Source organism: Limanda limanda, chromosome 10, assembly GCF_963576545.1.
Source record: "Limanda limanda chromosome 10, fLimLim1.1, whole genome shotgun sequence".
Lineage (NCBI taxonomy): Eukaryota > Metazoa > Chordata > Actinopteri > Pleuronectiformes > Pleuronectidae > Limanda > Limanda limanda.
The window spans coordinates 10,303,768-10,326,958 of NC_083645.1; the positions used below are offsets into that span (position 1 = coordinate 10,303,768).

The 23,191-nt window shown below is 41.7% G+C and overlaps 1 protein-coding gene across 1 annotated transcript; it reads left to right on the plus strand.

The window, feature by feature from the left end:
* The first annotated feature begins 1,383 nt into the window (after positions 1-1,383).
* On the plus strand, positions 1,384-22,517 carry adam19b (ADAM metallopeptidase domain 19b). Its single transcript, XM_061080252.1, has 23 exons — positions 1,384-1,468; positions 1,620-1,732; positions 2,800-2,870; positions 10,858-10,936; positions 11,159-11,235; positions 12,851-13,055; positions 13,154-13,219; positions 13,451-13,522; positions 13,616-13,782; positions 14,569-14,653; positions 14,838-14,977; positions 15,082-15,259; positions 15,338-15,427; positions 15,592-15,787; positions 17,364-17,472; positions 17,609-17,819; positions 17,976-18,053; positions 18,908-19,016; positions 19,101-19,230; positions 20,874-20,964; positions 21,050-21,415; positions 21,513-21,583; positions 22,346-22,517. The coding sequence occupies exons 1-23, from the start codon at positions 1,384-1,386 to the stop codon at positions 22,350-22,352; spliced, it is 2,796 nt and encodes a 931-aa protein (XP_060936235.1). The 3' UTR covers positions 22,353-22,517.
* The last annotated feature ends 674 nt before the right edge of the window (positions 22,518-23,191 follow it).

Genomic DNA, 23,191 nt, shown 5'->3' on the forward strand with positions numbered 1-23,191 from the left:
TCATATAACGCCTTCAAACAATGCAGTGCATATGAAATGGATGATGTTTATTCACCGTCTCCCACTATCCTGGAATGAAACCAAAATATCCCATCTGGGAGGTCTGTGCAGTAGCGATCGGTTGGAGCACTGGTTGCAAGGTCTGGTTGATACCCACCCGTGACCAATTGTGAGTCAGTCTCACTTGAACAAACATCAATGTGATACGATCTACCTAAAATGACAGAAACTCAACTCACAAAAATTTGACTTATACTTTTTCGTTTGGTCCAAGTCCCTTCCACTAACATGGAGGAAGATTTATGACTTATACTGCAGTCAGCCACCAGGTGGCGAATTAGACGCTTTGGCTTTTGTCATGTCCTACATCTTTACATAGAATCCGCGGCATGTTGAATTTCTTCAGTTGCCGCAGGAAGAACATCCTCTGCTGGGCCTTCTTGATGGTGGAGGTGAGGTTCTCCGCCCATCTCAGGTCCTGTGAGATGATCATCCCCAGGAATCTGAAAGACTCCACTGTTTTAACTGGGGAGTCGCACATGGGGAGGTGGGCGGTTTGGGCTGGGCTCCTTGTGAAGTCTGCTACCATCTCTTCAGTTTTTAAAGAAGAGGAACAAGAAATAAACTTTATTTATATATTTAAAAAGATTTTATGCATTGGAACAAGAAAGACATCAAGTCAATAAAAGGACAGATTAAAAATAAATACATATTTGATAAAAAACTATCTGGTGGAAGAATGTATAATGAGATACTGTATGGCTACATGTTTCAATGAAATTAAGCTAGCAACTCATTTAAGATAAAAAAAATGTTTTAAGATAGATACTTTATTGATACTGGGGAATTTGAGTTTATTTAAAAAAAATTGATTTGGCAAAGTCACCATGGAGAGGCTAAACAGCGTCCCCTCTATCTCATTACATCTCTAACAGGATGGTATTAGTGTTATGCCGCTCGCTCGTGCGTCGTGTCATCTGTGTGTGCGTGTGTGTGTGTGTGTTTGGTGAAGGGGAGGGGTTGAGCCAGAGAGGTGTGTGTGTGTGTGTGTGTGATCAGCAGCAGCAGCAGCAGCAGCAGCATCTCATTCAGACGATCATCTCCATGCCTCCCCGGCAGCGTCTCCTCCCTCTGAGGTGAAACCTCTCAGTCTTCATCTTCTTCTTCTTCTTGTCATTATTATTATTCTCCTGCTAACACGAATGTCTCGGGCTGGATCCACGGTGTGTGTTGACAATGAGTCCCGCTGCTGTCGGTGCTGTTCGGTCCTGTCTGTGTCTGTGGCTCGCAGTTCTCCTCCACTGTGCAGCTGCATGTGCAGCAGCTGTCTATGATGGTGAGTTTTTGTCTGAGCCATAAGACCGAAATGTGATATCTGTAAACATGTCGTGCAACAATACCCACATGATCGCATTGCACCGGAATGTGTTTCCACGTCAAAATCCAATCTACATCCACGTGTTTGTTTGTAACGAAACTACAAACACAAGTGTTAATTTAATTTAACTTTAATTTGCCTAAATGCATCCGATGCACAACTGGAGATCAAACTCAATTGTATTATAAGGTCAGTGAACGGGGTCATGGTCATTCTTCATGTTTTATTTGTTTTCCATCAGGGTTGAATGAGCAGGACTCACAGGAGAGGCTCCTCCAGCATGTACAGAGTTATGAGATTACTTATCCTAAATGGCTGCATCCTCACTCACACAGCAGCTCTGCCAACAATCAGGTAAGACATCACTCTCTGTCCATTTCACTTATAAAATGATTAAAAATAAACAGAAGCACATTTAAATCTAAAGGAAAAAAATATGTAACTTCCTGTTGCCAGTTGGTTGCGTTATATCTATAACTGAAATATTGGTATGTTGATGTCTTCAGGCCAGGACTTTCATCATGTTTGTGACAGTTGGGGCAGATTTGACAAGTCATATGAAAATGAACTTCCTTTTTGATGGCGAAGCATCACAATGTTGCCACAGACGCGATGTGTGACAAAAGTCGGAAAGGCCTCACAATTTAGCATAACAAAGGTCGTAGGATTAGACTGAACAAGTATGAAGTCAATCGGATTCATTCTGTAGGAGGAGTTCCCTTCCAAATGGCAACAATTTGTAAAAGCTTCCACATTAAAATCGAAATGGCAGACTTCCTGTTGGGATTAGGTGATAGTTCTCAGAGACTTTTTTTACTTCTCAAGATTTTACATGACTCTACCAAATTTTATGTGCGAAGGTGAAACGCACATTTCATCGAAGTTTTCTAGGGGGCGCCCATGAGTCCTGTGGGCTGATACAGCTCTTATTTGCTTAAAACTTCTCTTAAACTTCCTAGGTCAATTTAAAAAAAGAAAAATTCCGAATCAAGTTCATTTTTCAAAGATTGAACAAAGAAATGTGACCACGTAACACTGGTTGTAGCCTCGCTGCATTGCTTTCCTGTTAGTTTTCGCATTGATTTTTAGATTTTGTTCATGACTTTAAAAGCTCCTGTGTTATCAAGGATTGTATTACCTCCCTGTGGGCCTTTACGTCACTTAATATCATCTGATCGTCTTCTGATTGTTGACTAAAGGGCCACAAACTCTGGAGCTGGGATCAGAAATGCTATAAATGTTCCTGCTTTTAAAAAATCTCTTCTGAAAGTATTTAATCTCTGGGTGAATTTTAACTTATTGTAATTGTTTTACTTTGAATAGTTATTGTTGTTTTATCCTTTTGAGAAGCCCTTAGTAGCTTTGTTTAAGAAGTGCTATGCAATTGAAGCTTATTATTATTATGATTATTATATTTCCAGCGTCCTGAAGAGACGCAGGTTCTGATCTCCGCTGAGGGCCAGGAGCTCCGACTACACCTGGAGAAAAACCAGTAAGTGATTTCACGTTTATTTTGTCCATTAGGTGTTGTAAAGTTGCAATGTTTTTTTCTCTCCGACTTTACACTACAAAGTTGCCCGCACCAAATTACTACCATTAAATCAAGATATAGCATCAGTATTTGTATCTTCAGCATCATCAGACATCCACAAGACGCCCCAGCATTGATCTGAACAGATGCTAGTCGTCACATACACATTTATAAGGTCAATACCCCTGTGGGTGCAGCGATGGGGAACAAGGGAGGAAAAGGAGCATGATGGTTTTGGACGACAGAGGCTTGACACCCGATCTGTGCGCCTTGGGCAAACAGGAAGTAAGATTGCACCTCTGCCTCTAACGTCCTATAATCTGATGGAGCGGTTCCTGTCCAGTAACAATGGGGATGGTGATAGGAAGTGAGCAGAGTATCTGAGTTTATAATGTAGAGTGTGATCGCTGCACCGGTAAGAGAGGAGGGGGGGGCCGCAACTCTCGAGATGTCAGAGGTGACGACACAGAGCTCCGGTTTATCACGGCTGGATCCGAGCCAGCGCTCAAGTGGAAAGGGAAGCTTTTATGAAGCTCTAGAAATATAACGTTTTTACCATCAGACGTATTCGGCCTCTGTCAGTCATTCACAGGCACACACATTAACAGACCATGACTCCGCTGTGTCTGAGCGGACGTCCCCTAAGGGATTTCACCCCCCGCTGCTCTCCCTCCCCAGCAGGTGGTCACACTGTTAGATTCCCTCCTGGCTCAGGAATCTTCATCAATCACACAGTGTTTTTCTCCGTACGGGGGTTAAGAGGGGGACGGAGACGAGAAATGAAGGACTTGATCAAACTTACTGTGGTTCAAACTTAGATAGAGATGTGTCAATGTATTCAAGACAATAACCATGGATGATGATACAAAGAAAGAGGAACTGCAGCAGAAAAATAACTGAATATCTTCACTGAGAACATTTTGAAATACATTTTGTGCAACTTCTCAACTGTTTCCCGTGACATGGAAGCTGTGAACATTTCTTCACACGTCGTGCATTGCAATGCACTGATAACAAAAATAGAATCATTGCTAATGTGAAAAGTGATTCAGGATGATTTTGGCCAATAAAGCATGGGAAAGAAAGTAAAGCATTTCAGGGTAAAAACAGACTTTGAATTCTAAGCATTGATTTATTAATGTACCTTGCCTGAGAGCTTTATTGACTTGGAACATTCACATGCATTGTAAATTCTCTTTAGTGCCACAGTTCATGTAAAGGTGGGGTTGTTCATTTGTTTTTATTTTCTTTATTTTTGTTGAGGACGCTTCTAATGCGCGACAGATGCAAAAACTAACAAAACAAAAAGAAAGTGAAGAAGTGGTGACACGTAGAAGACACAGACGAAGATCTCAAGAGAGTTTGTATTAGTTAGTTTTTTAACAAAAGCAGCAATAAAAAAAATTCACAGGAGTTGATTTAATGAGAAAATAGGTTGCCTAATATTTGTATTAAAAATAAATAATTTATTATAGGTATCATGACCCAGTTGTTTACCTTTTAATGTTTAACCAACTTGTAATTGTAATAAGAAAAAACTGAGAAAATTACTTGGAAATAAAATCAAAAAGAATATAGGTCACCTAATTAATCGCTTTTTATTAAAAACTAAAATAGGCACAACAGCTCAATTTTTTTATGCACTTTCAGTTTTATGATGAAATATTTACGTTTTTTTATGTTGTACCAACTTGTGAGTTGTGGGTGAATAAACATTATAGATCTTGACCATTAGGTTCAGCCTTCATCCCACTAATAGCTTCTGCAGACAACACATTATCAGAATTCATATTCCGTCCGAGGTTTATCCCCTCCGCCCTGTGTTCCTCCCTCTCTCCAGACCTCAGCAGAGATTCCCATACTGTGTTTTTCTCTGTCCTTTGTTGCCTTGATTTGGAGACACGTCAAGAAAGCGGTTAATGTCTGTGAAGATCAATGTCGGAGTTTGGAGAGAAGCCAGAGAAAATGCTGCCAGTGTCCATCCCTGTGCCCTGGCTACTTCCTCGTGTCCTCATTGCCCCTGTCGCAGCTACACTCTGACAGTCAGCAGATCAGAGAGAACCCAAAATAGCTGTGAGATGCTCTTGATCTCATCTGTCTGTTTATCCCTCTGCAGCATTTACACCCATTTTTTACCACTCTCTATCTTTGTCTTCCACCTCATCTGCTCTTCACTTAATATATCACTTCATCAGAGCACTGAGGAAGACATAGCTGTGAATTTATGTGGTTATCTGAGCGCGTGGTGGCTGGAGTCCCGTCCATTCATGTCCTCCCCCTGTCATGCTTGTAAATGTGCATTTCTGAGTGTGCACATGGGTCTTTTTTGCTGGATGGTATCAGTGTGGGTGTCTGTGTGTGTCTGCCTGAGCTTTTATCTTGATGAGAAGCCGTGAGGCGCCCAGCAGTGGGGTTGATTTGGTTAAGAGCCAGGGACAGGCTGTAGTCGTGCTGACTCAGGGAGCAGGAAGCGGAGATTGGAAAAACACAGCGAAAGGAAGAAACTGTGGAAGAAAATTAATGAAGGAGCGGAGGAGAAGGGTTGAGGGCCGGAAAGTCGGGTACACTCGGGTTGAGTATTGGTGTGAGATATGAATAGTGTGGATGTTCTCGCTTCCTCCTCTGCGTGACTTTCTCTGTTCCTCTCTTTCACGCCCTTCCTGCAATCCCTTGAGAGCACGAAACCAAATTGAAGTATTCCCTTGGGAGATGAACACATCATTGTTCCTCCTCTCCTCTCCTCTCCTCTCCCCTCCTCTCCTCTCCTCTCCTCTCCTCTCCTCTCCTCTCCTCTCCTCTCCTCTCCTCTCCTCTCCTCTCCTCTCCTCTCCTCTCCTCTCCTCTCCTCTCCTCTCCTCTCCTCCCATCCCCTCTCCTCGCCTAAAAATGAGCACCCTATTACTTTTCTCTTTTCTTTACCTCCCCTCACCTCATCTGATATTCCCCAGGGCTCTATAGCTCAAATATACATCTCCCACACGCTCCCTGCAGGTCAGGGTGTGGGAGACTGGGGCCACACACAGACACAAACACACACACACACACGACACGTGTACACACACAGCACCCCAAAAGAATACAAACACGCCTCGGAGCTCAGACCTGATGGATTGCAGGTCAAGGCAGAGCAGAGCAAGGGATGCCTTCGCTTGTCCTTGTTTCCCTTGTGTCTGTGTTTAGTCTCATGGTGGTGCGGCCCTGTCTGCTCAGATATCTAAATCAAGACCTCAAGTGTGTGGGTGTGTGTGTGTGTGTGTGGGTGTGAGTGTGTGTGGGTGTGTGTGTGGGTGTGCATGTTGGGGAAACAGTCTCACACACAGGCCTTCACACAACAGAACGTTGTCCTCCCTGTGCAATAAAAGCCTCTTAATCATCCATTGCTGAGTGCTACTTTGACTTTGCATCAGCCTTCACCCTCCCTCCGCTCATGTGCAGTGATGTCATCTGATACCATGAGAGAATGCGACCCACTGACCCTATAATGCATTACCCCACATCGCCTCGCTCCCCGCTTCCCTATCTCCCCCAAGTACATTAGCATTACTCCCCCACCCCGTCTTTCTCCTCCCAAGGCTGAACCAGGCCTTTGTCTCAGCCTTGCTGCCAGATAGTCGAGATTCAGCCACTATTCTGCTGCTCAATCAAAGCATCTGTCTGGACGCTGGAGGACATCCAAGCTCTGTGGAGGGCTCCCGACATCACATAGAGGTTTTTACAGTCTTGATTTGAAAGCAGTGACGGCATCTACCACAATGCAATTAGTCTTACAGGGGTCGGGGTATTCCAAGAGTTTTATACTGGTTGATTCAAAGCCTGGCAACGAAGTTAGCCTACTGCTGCTAGGTTTATGCAACTGTGTGTTCATCGTCTTTTGGATATCAGAGAGAAGTGTAGAAATGCGCAGTTCAATCAATAATGGATAAACCTATTCATTTTTACAATCATTTTTTAAACAAAAACCCTGAAATGTGAACATTTGCTGCCGGACAATTTAACGTACAGAAAACTGAATATCTTTGGACCCTGAAGACAGTACATTTTGTATATTTAATAATACCCAACTTTTTTATTGTAGACAGCAGCTTCTACAATAAACCGTCATTCTCTTCCCAATTGGTCCTCTCGTCCAATCCGATATTGGGCTTGATCATCTTGCATTCAGAAGCGCACATGCATGAATTTGTAACAGTACACAAATAAACCAAATACAAAGAACTCGAACTATTGGAATTACGAATACAAACATAAATGCAGGTCTTTTCTACATTGTTTATTCTGTAATATAAAAGCGTTCATACTTGTGCATATAAGTAAATATGTACTTCGATGCCTGTGAAATGTATCAGAGCTATCTGAGATATCGGGCTCTTGTAAACCACTTTAAATTAGTCTTTTATGTGAACTATTTCATTTTGTTGATGAGTTTGTGCTGAGCTGTTTTTTACGGCTCCTGATTGCAGAAAAAGACATTAAGACGTAGAAACTTGGAGACATGTTATACTTCTAAAGGTCATATAACACATATCACACTATGCTATCCCTGAGGACTAATACTAATAGTTTAAATGCTGGCTGGCATGTGAGCAAAGTGGAGAATGGAGGAGAGAAGTGTGTGTTTCCTCGAGGAAGAAGTGATTGTTTTTTTATAACGACATGTGACGACAGAGACGGTCACAGAGACGACAGGAGGACATGATGGGAATACGAGGAAGGAAACCTAGACGACGTCCAGATATAAATGAGGTCAAAGGGTCAAATCTCATCACAGCGCTAGTTACCCCGTTTAGGGTGACATCAGCCGGATACATTATCACTGAGAAATCGTTTTTAAGTCCCCCCCCCCCCCCCCCCCCCCCCGATCTCAGAACCTCAGAGTGGTAATCTGTTAAAGGATGAAGCAGTCGTTCTCTGTCTTTGACTTGCTTTGTCACTGATTGCATCAACAGGCATTTATTGTCTCAAGAGGCTAGTCTCCTTCAGGGCGTCTGGGAGGACAAAAGAAAAATCCCCCATCTTCCCTTAACTCGTCTTCATCATCCTTTTAAAGAAGCGGTCTGACATTTTCCCGAAAGGCACAGATGAGAATTGATAACACTTTCAAGTCTGAATGTGAAGCTATAGCCTGCAGTTATAGTTGACAAGTCTTAATAACAAAATTGCTCTACCACATTTACCAGCACTTGTAAATCTCATGAACTGATCTTTGTTTGATCACAACAGAAAGTCACCGTCATTCATGACTCCCGCAAAAAAAATGAACTTATTGCTTTTGTATATATTTGATACACTGTATGTGTAGCCTTGTGTCGCTAAATATTTTCTGTACAGGCGTAAGAATGGTTTCATTTTTCTTATCTAACTCTATCCAGTGCATTGACAAGGTTGAAAAGGGACTTATTGTTAATTTTGAGACCTACTTCAAGGATGAAAAATAAATGAAAGCACATGATAAATAATAAAAACACTAGCTGGACTAATCATTGTGGTATGGAAGAGGATTAGGGTCATAAGACCAAAAAATTATAGATGAACATTTTTCGTTTCTATTTTGAGGATAAAGTCCAAATCAGGTCTCTTCGTCTTCTCCCTTTGAACAGAATCTCTTTAAAGACCTAATATTGACCACCACTGTGTTTATGTGCTCGAAGAGAAAGAATGTATTTGGTACTAAAACTGATTCTGAGGAACAATTTCACCAATATATAGACACAGGCTTCTGTATATTGGTACAAAATATCAAATATGAGTAGTTTGATATATTTTTATATGTTAATCTTGAAATTTCTAGTCTATTCTTGATGTTTGGGCTTTTTTCTCAACATTCCAACTAAAGGTCAATTTATGCTTGTGCGTATTTTGTAAAACGGATAGATAAGACCGCCCTATCCGTCGTGGAACGCCCTCTCCGAGCGCCTCGGAGAGCTTTTCGTACACCTCTGATTTTTCTAACTGTCCATCGGATGTCGGAGAGCCCACGGACAGCTCTTGGCTGTGATTGGTCCGCGAACGACATCATTTCCCTACGACGTCATTTCCCTACGACGTCATTTTCGGACCTCAAACTTCCTGTTTCCTTCCCTGTAGCATCATACCCAAACACAACTACATTCTACGATTAATGTGACGTGTGTGTTAAGCCAGCGGAGTTGTCCGGCTGACGGTGGCTTGTTAGAGCACTGACGGCATGTGTGCACGGTCACATACGGTTATAACGAGCTTTCAAAACGGAGCTAGCAGGCTAGGCTAGCGGGCTAGCCACCATGTTAACTGCGGTGGTAACAGAGCAAAAACCCGCCGTCACGACTTAAATTCCACTTCTATCATGACACTGTTTCTATAATACCGTCAGGTTAGAAGCAAACACTGGGTAGTAGTAGTTAGTGTCGGGAGTCCCTGCTGACTGTGTGTGGAAGCTGGGGGGGAGCTAGCTCCGTGTAGCTTCTAGCTACATGTAGCCTCAAGCAGATTCAAGCTGTGGAATCAGCAACACAGTTCGGAAACAAGACCGGAGAACCGCTGCGCTAAGAAACGATAACATCAGCATTTTGACCCGCTGGGTATCACTTTTAGTTTAGCTGGGTATTTAGTTCTGTTATCTGCCATGGTTCAGTGTGTGGGAGACAAGCTAACAGATGTAAACAGAGACACGTGGACTTCTTCTTCCCAAATGGGGTAGGCTTCTCTGAGCTCGTCTTCCGTTGCGCCACCTATGGGTTTGGCGGTGAATTTTTTCCGACGTACAGTGGTCGGAGAAGTAAAAATCAAAAAGACTCTTCGCCCCCTGTGGAGCCCTCTCCGAGAAACGGATACGTAAAAGTATATAAGAGCCTTTAATTCTCAACATTTTAACTTTTTTCTCGCCCTTACGAAAGTTGTTCCCAACATTTCAAATTTATTCTCGACATTCTGACTTTTTCTTGACCTTACAAATTTGTTTTCGACATTTTAGCATTTTTCTCAACATTTACAATTTATGTTGACTATTCTCGAAATGCAAAATGGAAATAAAAAACATCCTCCTTTCATTTTTTTCTCACGCTTGGCCCTCATTCTCTTCCCTGGAGTGGGGTAATACGTTTGATGTGTTATTGTTTGAGATCCCTAATCAGATCCCTTCTTTCAATCAGCTTTAGCAGGTACGTTTGCCTGCGGCTTGAATTCACTGATGGTGACATGGTCTGTTTGACCGATCTGAGGTCAGACGCTGGGAGGACAGATGAGGGGAGATTTAGAGACGCGGAGCAAAAGGAAACCAGCTGTGGGGCAGACAGAGTTTATGAATGAAAACAGGATGAATGGATTGAAGCAGAATGGGAAAGAGAGACAGAGACAGGAAAACAAGCATCTGTTTGAGATGTAAATATTGGACCGGTAGGTTTGACAGAAACAGACTGAGAGTCCAAAGACGCCAACTCATTCACAAACACACACATAAGGAATTAGTTTCTCATCATGACATGTGCATGGGTAACTGATTCTCAGAACCCTCCTTATAGCCTGTTTTGTATACTAATGGTTGAATCTCTGTATTATAGAGAAAAGGAGGATATTACTCAATAGACCTTTCAAACAAATCCAGCCTCTCTCAGTGTAGGTCTCCTCCTTCAGCTCTTCAGAGAGCAAGAAAGTGTCACTTGGGAAAGGTATATATGCATTAAGTTGGAGCCAAAACACTTTTCCCACATCCTTTTTAACGCGTATCTCTGAGAGGATCTAAATCTTTAAAGCCGTCTGTGTTTCTACAGCGTCTCCTTCAGAATTAATGTTTTATGAGCTGTGGGCTGCCGGAGAAAATCAGTCCCCCCCTTCCTCCTCCGTGTCCTGCACCTTTATACACTATTCTTCACCATTACTCCATATTGTAGCTGTTTCAGGAGATTGAATGTCTGACACTACATCTTTTTTCTCTCGCAAATTGCCCATTGGTTTGTGTGTCGTCTTTCACCAGGCAGCTGTTGGCCCCGGGATATCAGGAAATATGGTACACCCCTGACGGAGCCCGCAAGTCCTCCTCTCCTGCCAACGCTGTAAGTCTGTCAGACAGTTTGATGATCTCAAACTGCAGACGGGGTTTGAAAATCATAGGAGGGAGATAAACATCAGTGCGGCTGATCAAATCAAATGGTGTATGAAAATAAATTGTTACCATTTGAGCTCACATAACCAGGCCCTCTGCTCTTTTAACTGTGTCACTTTATTTCTCCACAAAGAGCGCTGTGTGTTGAGCTGTGATTCTTTCTGTCTCCCAGGGACACTGTTTCTACCACGGGGCGGTTCAGGGCTTTGAAGGATCCAGTGTTGCTGTTAGCACATGCTCAGGACTCAGGTAAGTAAAACACCAGCAACGTCTGATAATATTTAGAGTTGTTCCCAGTGGTGAAAGACATTTTCTAGATTGTAAGAAGATGAAATCCCTCCTTAGATGAAAGGTAATTCATGAAGACAGCTCCCTCAGTTAAGGGCAGGGAAGAGGCCCCAGTTTCTTTTGGAAATTAGTAAAAAGCTGCAGAAAGTGAAGGCAGGAGAAGGCTGTACTAATTAAAGGAAGTTGGGTGATGCAGGCTGAATTGTGCAGAGAAGGGTTTTATTAAACATGTGCATCCTGTGACTGTAAATAAAGAGGGATTATGCGTCCCCCAATCAACAATAACAAGTTTACACTTTGGCGCAAACCAGCAAATACACGCATACTGATTTGTCAGAGAAAGGCTCATATCAGCCATGTGTATCTGTCAATCGATAAGTCAGTCGAGCTCTAATAAGAACTACCTAAAATGACAGAAACCACACTCATGACAAATGTCTTTAGCATGTACTTGACTTTTACTACCCAGCTATTACCCCAGTTCCACTAATTTTGCCACGTAGTCAAGGTACTTTAAACATACAATAAGTACTGATTGATAGAAAAAGTCAGATTTGGGTACATACGAATTATTGCATGCTTCAGCGTAATTTTATAATATCATAGCATCATGCTTTGAAATGAGTGTAGATCCAACAGCATATCACCAACGAGGTCAACCGCACATTTGCCCTATTCAAAGTTGAAACAGTTTTGAAGTATTTCTAAAAAATAGGTGCTGAAATCATGTTTTTGTACATGATTTCAGAGACTAAAAAGAACAGAACTTGTATCCAGCGGTTATCGAACCTGTTGTCAGACCTCGGTTTGATAAGGTGACAGCCAGGAAGCAGTTGTGTGCAGTGTCTTGTGAAGTCAAGTGGGTCAGTAGGTCATCGGCTGCAGAGCTGGTTCACTGAGTCCAGCTCAGTGTGCAGATCCTGTGTTTTCTCCTGGTGTCGCTCCAGAGCAGCTGATGCTTCCTGCTGGAGACGCACTCAGAGAGGAGGAGGAACTGGCAAGCACAGACAGAAATCGTAGCCATATGTTTGTGTTTTTCTTTGGGTTCATCGCTCTGCATCTGGATGACAAGTGGATTAATATGTTTCCTTTGCTGAGGCAGATTCTCTCGAGGAATGCAAACACAGCAGAGTGGGACGTTGACATGTGGGCGTCTGACCTGTCCAGATGTTTCTTACAGCTGTCTGACCTGCTGCTTGTGTGCTTGTGTGTTAATCGTCTGCACTCACGAGTGATTTTGTCAAAGGGATTGTGTATCGCTCTGTATTTCCCAGCGGATCTTATTTATATACACAAGTAAATCACTTGAGACATGTGATTCTCTGCTCCACCCTGCCCCCATTCATAAAACCACCAAAGTCAAATAAAAAAAAAAATAGACCTTTCTTGCAACCATGAATCTTATTATGTGATTGTGGGTTTCAGCATTTAAAAGCACTGGGGTTATTAGAGAGGAACTGTGTTTTTAGCCATAAAATGCGAATAGAAAAGCAGCAATAACATTAATCACATTGATTTCCACGAACTGTGATTGGATGGAACCATCAATGATGAGCCTTTTTTTTTTTTACCCCAGGGGACTTATTTCTCTGAACACAAGCGTCAGCTACCTGATAGAACCTCTGTCTGTTTCCACGGACGCTCGGCAGCACGCCGTGATCAGAGCTGAGAGTCTCCATCTGCCTAAAGGAAGCTGCCTACATCACCATGGCGACAAAGATGAGCCAGAGGAGCAGCTTAATGACTTCATCCATGGAATGATGTCACCACGGAGCAAGAGGGTGAGTTCGGACAGGACGGACAGCGATCATAGGCCTACTATAACAAATTTCCCACAAATCACGAAATAGGTGGCTCATGTTCTGCATTTAATTTCCAGGAGAAAAGGGACTTGAGTCAAAACATGAAGTATGTAGAGCTGCTGATGGTGGCAGACAAGGCTGAGGTGAGAACACAACGGTGGATACGCTTATATGTGGTCAATTTGAAATATTAAGAATTCTCTCAGTGGTTAAGATAATGAATATCTCAAGTAAAAATAAAGCTGTGCTTCATTTCCTGTCTGTTATTTGAAGTGTGAAAAGTCCCTTTTGAGGTTTGTGAACATGTAAAAATACGTTTGGGTGTGTGTGGGTGTGTCTGTTTCAATGAACCTTGTGGTTGATATCTTTTGCAGTTTGAGAAGCATGGTAGTAATCTCGAGAAGACCAAACTGAAACTGCTGGAAGCAGCTAACTTGGTTGACAAGGTAACGGCTGATGAGAAGCGTGAAAACCACACCTATATTTAGTAATGATGAGTTAAACTGTCACTGATCCTGTGTGTCTCTCTACACCTTCAGTACTACAAGGCTTTAAACATCCGGGTGGCATTAATTGGTCTGGAGGTGTGGACCAGCCAGGACATGATCAGCGTGTCGGACAACCCACACAGAACTCTGGCAGAGTTCCTGTCCTGGAGACGCAAGCAGCTCCGCGTGCTCCCCAATGACAACGCTCAGCTCATCACGTCAGTGTCTCTCACTCTGTCTTTCCAGTCTTCCCATTTATCAGCCCCGGGGATACTATCAGGGGATAGTAAAATATAACATAAAAATATAACATAAAACCAGATGTTGGGGGTAAATAAATGTATACATGAAGTATTGTAGTAGTGATTTTTAGTGAAGTAGGGATTTAACTATATGAGGGCGAGTGGATGCTGTTTTAAACAAAGAAATGAATAAAACAAAAAGAGGACTCTATGAAAGCAGAATTACAAATCTACCGAATGTCCAAAAGCAATGACAGAATGAAAACCTGACACGTTATTCTACAAAAACAAATCCATAACTGCACCCATATTCCTAGTGTGTCTACGTATATAGAAATCTTTCAAAAATATAATAGCAGGGTATCAATATCTAAATCTAAACCTGTCTCAGTCTCCAGGGAGTTTGTCAAAATTCTTTACAATCTCAAATTCACTCAACGGTGTTATGACAAATGGATCAACATTCAGTCCTCTAACAAAGCATGCTGGCGAGCTGCTGAGATCCACTGCTTTGAATGATGTGCCCATCCGCTCTTCACACAGCGCAGTCTAAAACAGGAAGTAGGAAGTTCAGGATTCACACCTCCAGGCGGTGTCCAATCGGGTGTGAGGTTCCATTTCCGTATCCTGCTTTAATAACAATAGTACAACATACGTGATGAGGAGGGGGCGGTGCCTACAGGAGATGATAACCATCTCCAGTAGCATCCCAGTGGGCTGTAGTCCAGGTGAAACTGATCAACCGAGTGTTTCTGTCTCCAGGGGGAAATCATTTCATGGCACCGTCATCGGGCTGGCTCCTCTCAAAGCCATGTGCTCCGACTACCAGTCTGGTGGAGTGAACACGGTGAGAGACGAGAGTAAACCAACAAAATACAATTGAGTTAATGTTTGTCTCTGTGGTAACAAACAAATTACTAAGCTCTTTTGTTCAGGTTGGAATTATTTTATATTAGTATGACTGAACGCCAGTATGCATCATGATCATAATTATTATAATGAAATTTGTCTTCGCCTCCTCTCCTCAAAAGGACCACTCAGAATTAGTCGTCGGCGTTGCCGCCACCATGGCGCACGAGATGGGTCACAACTTCGGCATGAGTCATGACAGCACGGGCTGCTGTCAGGCCAGAGCAGAAGACGGGGGCTGCATCATGGCTGCCGCAACTGGGTATAGTTATTACTCAGAATGAAAAACATGGGACTTGAAATTTGATTTAATCAAGTATATTGTGAATATATATGTACTGTATTTGTGCTTCTTCCATGGCACAGGCACCCGTTTCCACGAGTGTTTAATGCTTGTAATGAGAGGGAGCTGAAGAGCTACCTGAACTCCGGAGGAGGGAAGTGTCTCTTCAACCTGCCCAACACCAGATCCATGTACGGAGGGCAGCGCTGCGGCAATGGTTACCTGGAGGAAGGGGAGGAATGTGACTGTGGCGAGGAAGAGGTCAGTGTGTGTGTGTGTAGAAGTTTTTATTCATCTTGTATGTTTTTGCCAGGACTCTTGACTCACTCTTTTGTGTAGGAGTGCACCAGTCCCTGCTGTAACGCCAACAACTGTACTCTGAAAGCTGGGGCCGAGTGCGCCCATGGCATCTGCTGTGATAACTGCAAGGTACTAATACGAGAATCTGTGAAAGAGAAACAAAAAGTCATGTCTCCCACGAAGAATCCGTCACCCCTCGAGCTGATTCTTACTTCTAGATAGACAATTACAATTAATTTCTTCTCCTTCACTCTAAGTTCTTGTGTCTGTTCTCATTGTGTCTCTCCATCTAGTTGAAGAGCCCAGGTGTGCTTTGCCGTGCTCCCTCAGGACCATGTGACCTGGCCGAGTACTGCGATGGCAAAGCTGAGTCTTGTCCTGCTAACTTCTTTTTGGTGGATGGAACATCGTGCTCGGGCGGCCAGGCCTACTGTTACACAGGCATGTGTCTGACGCTGGAGCAGCAGTGTCTGTCACTGTGGGGACGAGGTCAGTAAACTGCCCGATTATAACCTGTTCATCTTTTTCTAAATGAGATATATCCTCCATTTATATAGGACATAGTAGACCTTTTTCATCAGAAGAAAAACTGACTCATCATATAATGACATGGTAGTATATCTGTATTAATAGTCATGCTAATATATTTTTAAATGAGATATAAGATGGGGCCAAATAATACAATAATTTTTCCACTTTTTCTCTTTACACTCTTATTGTATTTTGTGAGATATGCCCATTTAGAAGTATTATGAGTTATTTATTTTTCAAAGAATTTAATTTACATGTATTATATGTATATGTATATGTATATGTATATGTATATGTATATATATTTATATTGTGCAGCTGTATATTTTCATGGCCTCTTCTGTTTACATTCTTGTTATCTGCACAGCTCTGCAGGAGCAGTCTCAGTGGTGTGCCTATTTGTATTTTATACATAGGCTATTTCTGTTGATATACTGTGTGTGTAGTCAAACAGAATAGGCTTTCTGTTTGCAAATTTGTTTGCATTTCCTGCTGTTCGTATAGTTTTATTAAGTATATATAGTATATATATATATATATTGAGCAGGAAAGGAAAAGCTGTAACTATATTATTTTGATGACAGATCAAATTGAACATATCGCTATGAAACAGGCTTTTTTCAAGACTTCCTATATGTCACTAATAAATGTACATATTGGATAAATGTGTGATTAGCACAGATAAGCATTCCTCTAAAATGTTTGAATTAAATGATGACATTTCATTATATATTCAAAGTGGGAATAAATGCCATCCAGTCTGATAGAATGTGAAATCAGATTTGAATACTGACTTTAACTGAACTGTATTTAGATTTGAGTTGAATTTCGTAAAGGCGGGGGGGCCAGTAGCTCAGCTGGTTGAGCAGGTGCCACAAGGAATGGAGCCTTGAGTCGTTGCCTTACACCCCCCTTTCACACTTCAACACTGTCATATCCATACAAGGAAAAGAAAAATGTAATTTCCCAAAGGAGAATATGAGTTTCTCTGCTCACTGGACCCGGCATGATCAAATCACGTGATTTGACTTGTGTGTTGTGTCAACAATGTTGATATACTATGACAAAGTCAAAGTTGTGCTGAAAAAAAAGATACCAAATACTGCCAAGAGTAAAAATGTTTAATGTGGTAAATAAAGGCAGAATCAAAAGCATTCAAAACGGCTAAAATAGCCCAGGACTCAATGCAGCCTGACTCTGCAGATCAATAATGAATATATGCAAATGTTAGACCATCAAATCTTCTCACTTGAGATAAGATGAAATATATCACTAAAGTAAATAAACCTGCTGTGCACAGTAAGTCAGGGAGACTGGACGGGGTCAGAGCTGAGTCGCTGTGGGTGCGAGATCAGGTTATTGTTATTTTGCGATGTCCACTCCCTGGAGAGGCTTTGTTGTACCACAGGAGCCATCTGGTCTCCGTCAGGTGGTCGCATGCAACACACTGTGCATGAATTTGTTTGATTACTTGGTTTGCGTGTCCGCAGCAGTATTAATATGTTTCCATGCATTCTCTTTCTCCCCACCACAGATGGCCGCTCGGCCCCTGACCTGTGTTTTAAACGGGTCAACGAAGCCGGGGACATGTACGGGAACTGTGGCAAAGATCTGCTCGGGAAATACAGGAGCTGCAAGGACAGGTGAAGAACAAAATATTCAACAGCGCCTTCCCTAACTCTTTGGTTGATATACTCCTCTATAGTTCTTTTGAAACATTGGGATATTTTCTATGTTGAACGCTGATCAACATCAACAATCTATTATTATTTCTGTCAGAGATGCAAAATGTGGGAAAATCCAGTGTTTAACTTCAGCTTCAAAGCCCATTGAGAACAACGCCGTTCGCATTGAGACCAGCGTCACTGTGGACAACAAGAGAATCCAGTGTATGGGAACACATGTGTACAAGCCCGGGGCAGAGGAGGTACAGGGAGACACTCTGGACCCAGGCCTGGTCATGACGGGCACCAAGTGTGGAGACGACTCGGTGAGACTCGTATGGCGGCAGAGAGGACGCTCTTGAACTCAGTATTTCTTTAATTTGTCAGATAGCCATATTTAACCTGCTGACATTGTGGCTCAAGTGCTTTTCATGAAGTAAACTTCTTTGATTTTCTCCCTCTCACCCTCCTCCTGTCGACAGATTTGCTTTAATGGAGAGTGCCGCAATGCATCATTTCTGCGAGCTGATGAGTGCAACGCCAAGTGCCACGGACACGGGGTGAGTTTCAATGAGTGTGAGGTGGATTTCCACTGGAGTGTTGGGGGAGGTTTTGGCTGCCTGCCCGCTATTTATGAAAATGGGAACCTTGGCATTGGTACAACTTTTAGATACTTTACTTAACTAAAAAGTAGAATCACAGCAATGTCAAGTGTTATCAGCAGACTCAGTGGAGTTGTCGTCCCACAGCAGGATGCCCCCTTTCACTGTCCAGCCTTAATCTACAAAGAAACTTTAGCTGCCACAAATAAATGTGGTGAAATGAAAAAACACTATTTTCTCTTAAATGTTAGTCTTTCTAGTTTTGATTACTTTAGTTTATTTCATACATTTTCTAGGTAATCCAAACTTTTTTACAAAACAAAATAACACACTTATACACATTCCATGAACCAATAAAGGATCAGAAAGAAGAAAATCTGCCCCTTACACATAAAAAACACAGTATAAATAACGATGGCCATTCCTTTGTTTGATTTCCTTTCTTTGCACAAACCACATAACAATTCAAACTTTCATTTATCAATAGCCAACATAGCTCAATAAGTTCATACTGTTTAATTGTTATTTCCTTAAGATTTTCATGAATGTAATATTTGAACAATATTTGAAATCGTAGATGAAGGTGTAAAGTTTAATAAAGTAAAATACAAGCGCTTCAAAGTAGTCTTTAGTACAGTACTTTGTTACATTCCACTATCAAACCTGTTATTTATACAGCATGTCATATTATAAGGATTTCAAAGTGCTGCCAATGTCCAAAAATATCATCAATCCGAATACTTGCATGTCACTGTAATGAATGTTAACGTTTACATTGTAAGATTTTAATGGGTGACACGTCTTCTCACCAGCTGTGTAACAACAACCATAACTGCCACTGTGACCGTGGCTGGGCTCCTCCTCTGTGTGACCAGAAGGGCTCTGGTGGGAGTGTCGACAGCGGACCTGTCATCGGCCACAGTAAGACACTGCATTATTTTATTTTGTTGATATGCATAAAGTGACATTGTTCTATATTCCTGACTCTATGACATGTTCCGTCAGGCGGTCTCCTTCCAGTCCTGCTCGTCCTGCCTCTGGTTCTCTTTGTGGTTCTGGCTGCTGCTGGACTCTGGTGCTGCTACAGACATAAACTCCACCCACTGAAAACATCAGCACCACCCCCTGTGCCAAGGTATGTGCTGCAGAAGTGTTGATGATTACTATTGTTATAAATATTATTCTTTTCATTTATTCATTAATTATGTTTATTTATATAGAACTTATCAAAGCCAGAGATTACAAAGTGTGTCTTATGAAGAAAAATCCTTCATTTAGTCATGCAGCGAAGCAATCAAAAATGAAAACATGAGTAAGAAATGTAAAAATATGTTTGATATTTAAAATAGATTGTTCATAGAAGAGATATCTCAGAAGGGATTCTAAAAGACAATACTGTATTTCTAAGTTTGAGTGTCAGGAAGATTGAACCAAACTCATTGTCCCGTAACAGCAACAACTCTGTCCTCTTTAGTCCAAAAAAATATGACACATCATAACTAGATTCTGACAGATTACAGTAATCTTAATATGTGGAAATGAAAGCACCTATGGTTTCTGTGTCTGAAGCTCAGACATGTACAGATTGTCGTTCCTTAAATGGTAAAAAATAAGATAAGACATCTTACTTACATGATCTCAACATTGAGGCTTCTAAAAGACAATACTGTATTTCTAAGTTTGAGTGTCAGGAAGATTGAACCAAACTCATTGTCCCGTAACAGCAACAACTCTGTCCTCTTTAGTCCAAAAAAATATGACACATCATAACTAGATTCTGACAGATTACAGTAATCTTAATATGTGGAAATGAAAGCACCTATGGTGTTTTCTGTGTCTGAAGCTCAGACATTAACAGATTGTCGTTCCTTAAATGGTAAAAATAAAATAAGACATCTTACTTACATGATCTCAACATTGAGGCTGGAACTCATGGGAACATTGCAACAGTGGTTTGTTGCAATGTACCGATGACAAAGTTGTGATGTAATTCTTCAATTCTTCTTAGAAGTCTTATAAAAGGAAAACTGCTATTAATAACATGCTCGAAACAAGTGTCGTCTCTCAGAAATAAGCAAACTGGTAAGAATTCATTAATGTCATTACCAGTCAGAGCTACAATGAGATGTGAAACCACATCTTCTCAAGGAGTTTAGCTGCATCGGACCGCTTAGAAATTGTTCCATAGTTGCTTTAATTAGTTGAGTCTGGATCAGATTGGTTGTATGCAGGCTTTTTTCACATAGTCAGGAACAACACCAGAGAATAGTGACAGCATTAGTGGAAAATAAGGGGCGAAATGCATTTAATACACTATGGATGAATTACAGAAAAGGGGCTGTATGTGAGAAGGTAAAATACTGAGTCAGATGAGTTTCTCCTGCCTGAGTGTCCGTGTGGATCCATGTGAGAACACAGCAGGATATTGTCCGCTGAGAATTCACAGCGAGTTTCTAACATGGGACAGATGAATAAGGGAACAAAAGACAACAAATATCTCAGGATGAAAAAGAGTTGCCAAATGCGTAGAAAACGCAGACGATGATGACAACTTCGAAAAACAACAAGATTTGAGAGATTTCTGCGATAATGGCCGACCCAGTGCTGTTGTGCTGTAAACTGTCTACACCTTGTTGTCTGGACATTATCAAAAAGCTCCTGTTGAAAAATGGCCTCAGTTAGTTTAATAATTTACTTTAATATGAATATTATATGAATTTCTCCATGTTGTGTGTATTGACAGTTTGAATGATTGATCTCTACTTTTGTTTATAACAGTTGTTCAGTCAAGCCTTTGCATCCTGACGGTCATTTAAACGGACACGCCAACCCGACGTTCTTACTAAAGAAGCAGCCGTCGGAACGCCTGGTAAAGTAGCCTCTGATGACTCATATCCGGCTGTATGTCTCTGTCCTTTTTGATAATTACAAGACACATTCTCCCACAGGTGAAGGCCCCTGCCTGTCCAAGCCCGTCTTCCTCGACCCGGTCCAGACAGGCTATTGTGCGTCCAGCAGTGAAGCCTCCTCCTGTACCTGTGTATGCTGCAGGTCAGAAAGAGTGGACGCCTGAGCCTCAGAACCAGCCTGTGTCTTCTCCTGAAGGACAAATCTCTCCTCAGGCTTACACCCCCCCTCCTCTTAAATCTGCACCGCCGACCAAGCTAAGAAAAACCTGGGCTCCTCCGCCACCTTCGGGACCTCCGTCTGTACCTTCCCAGGATCCTAAAGGTCGCTTACAGCCTTCATCAGCAGCTAAACACCGGCCGGACCCTCCCAACAGACCTCCACCTCCTTTACCTGTCAACAGATCATCAGTGGTGAGTTATTTAGACAGATTTTATAATGGTTAAGACAAGTGCAAACATTTCTTAAGTGAACTAAACATGTCTTGTCTCACTTCTCATTTTGATGCAGGAACAAGTGAAAGTCCTGCTGGCCGCGAAAGCTGCTTTGGTTCCATCTGCTGGACAGAAAAAGCCAAACAGGTGAATCATCAGGAGTTTATATTTTTTTGCATCAATCAATACAGATCAGTGGTGGAGGAAGTACTCAAACATTAAAGGTACCACACAAAGTTTCGTTTAAATGTACTTAAAGTATTAAAAGTAAAAGTACATGTAGCTTATTCCCTAATACAACATCATTATGGATTAATCCGTTGTAGATGTTTTTCCATCAATGATGCTACAGGTGTGCTTTGCTCCTTAGTGAAGGAGGCGGGGTCTAATGTTACATATCTCCACATATCTCTGAAACACTTTTCTAGTTTTGATGACAACTCAAATCTCTCGACAGTTTTGTCATTCACCCATTCATGCACACAAATTCATACAGTGCAGCACCTTCTCTATCGCACATCACTCATGCACTGCTGTCAGGGGCAACTTGGTTTCAGTATCTTGCCCATGAGGGAGACGGGGATCGAACCGCCGACCCTCTGGCGAGAGGTTGACTTGCTCCATCTCCTGATCCACAGCTGAGATATTAGACCTACATTTTGAATGAAGTGCAGCATGTCATTGCACAAAGTCAAGATCAAAAAGATAACATTCCAACTGGATGGCATCACATGAGCTCTTGTATCTTTAAAAAGCATCAGCTTTTGACTTTGAGGTCAACCATTACGCCATGGAGCCGTGACAAGTACAGATTCATGAATAATGTAATAATATAGTAAAGGTACTTTGTTTGATCCCAACACTGATTTAAACCTCTTCTGAACTTGTTGTGTTTTCTTTTCTTTTTAGAATCTAATCTAAGATCTCAGGGAGACATCGGGGACCACCACTTGCATCCAGTAATGGATCTGCCTGAAACTGCATTTTTAGCCACTGGCCAAGAACATGTGGAATCATATGAATACTTGACACACTTCTGTGGATTACAGTTTATATATATAATGTATAATGAGGGAAAAACAAATTATAGAACATATCACAATGAGTATGTTTTACAATGTCATCTGTATCCACTTGAAACAGCAATTTTGGAAGGTGTTTTATTCTCCCAGACGTCAATAGAAATGTGAAATCACTCCCCGTTTGTCAGCAGCGTTGAAACACTGCTCAAGACGGGTCGATTCTCAAAGTGAAGAAAAATGAATGTTTACAATATAGCCTATGTATTAAACATGGTGTCTCTTAAAGAGCATCAGCTATAAGGGGATATCTTATATTAAGAAAAGATGCCAATAGTGAAGTGCTTACGCTTTGTATGTGTGAACAAATAATGTGATTGGAACTGGACTAACGGGGACCAGTAAAAAGCCCTACATGCATGCTGTATGTATATGCTTATGCTGAGAGATATGGATGTGTAGCAGGAAATGTTAGAGATTTGTTTGAAAGATTTTATATTATTGTGCACTTTTAACAGACTTTTTAGGATCAAACCCCCCTGAAAGCCGTTCAAAATCTCCTTCCACAAACTGGTAACAGTCACTTTTCAAGCCGAAAGGACGTGAGAGTTTGATACCAAAAAGATTTGTGGTGAAGAATCACTAATGTGACTATGGGTAACCTCATTAGCGTTTTATTTATTTCTTCTGTCACTGTCAAGCAGTTTTCAGATATGAACTCTGGAAAAAATGTCCG

Coding starts and splice junctions, on each gene's coding strand:
- adam19b (XM_061080252.1), top strand. CDS start 1,384: ATGTCGTGCAACAATACCCACATGATCGCATTGCACCGGAATGTGTTT. Junction 11,236..12,850: donor AGCACATGCTCAGGACTCAG/GTAAGTAAAACA, acceptor TTTTTACCCCAG/GGGACTTATTTCTCTGAACA. Junction 14,978..15,081: donor ATCATGGCTGCCGCAACTGG/GTATAGTTATTA, acceptor TCCATGGCACAG/GCACCCGTTTCCACGAGTGT.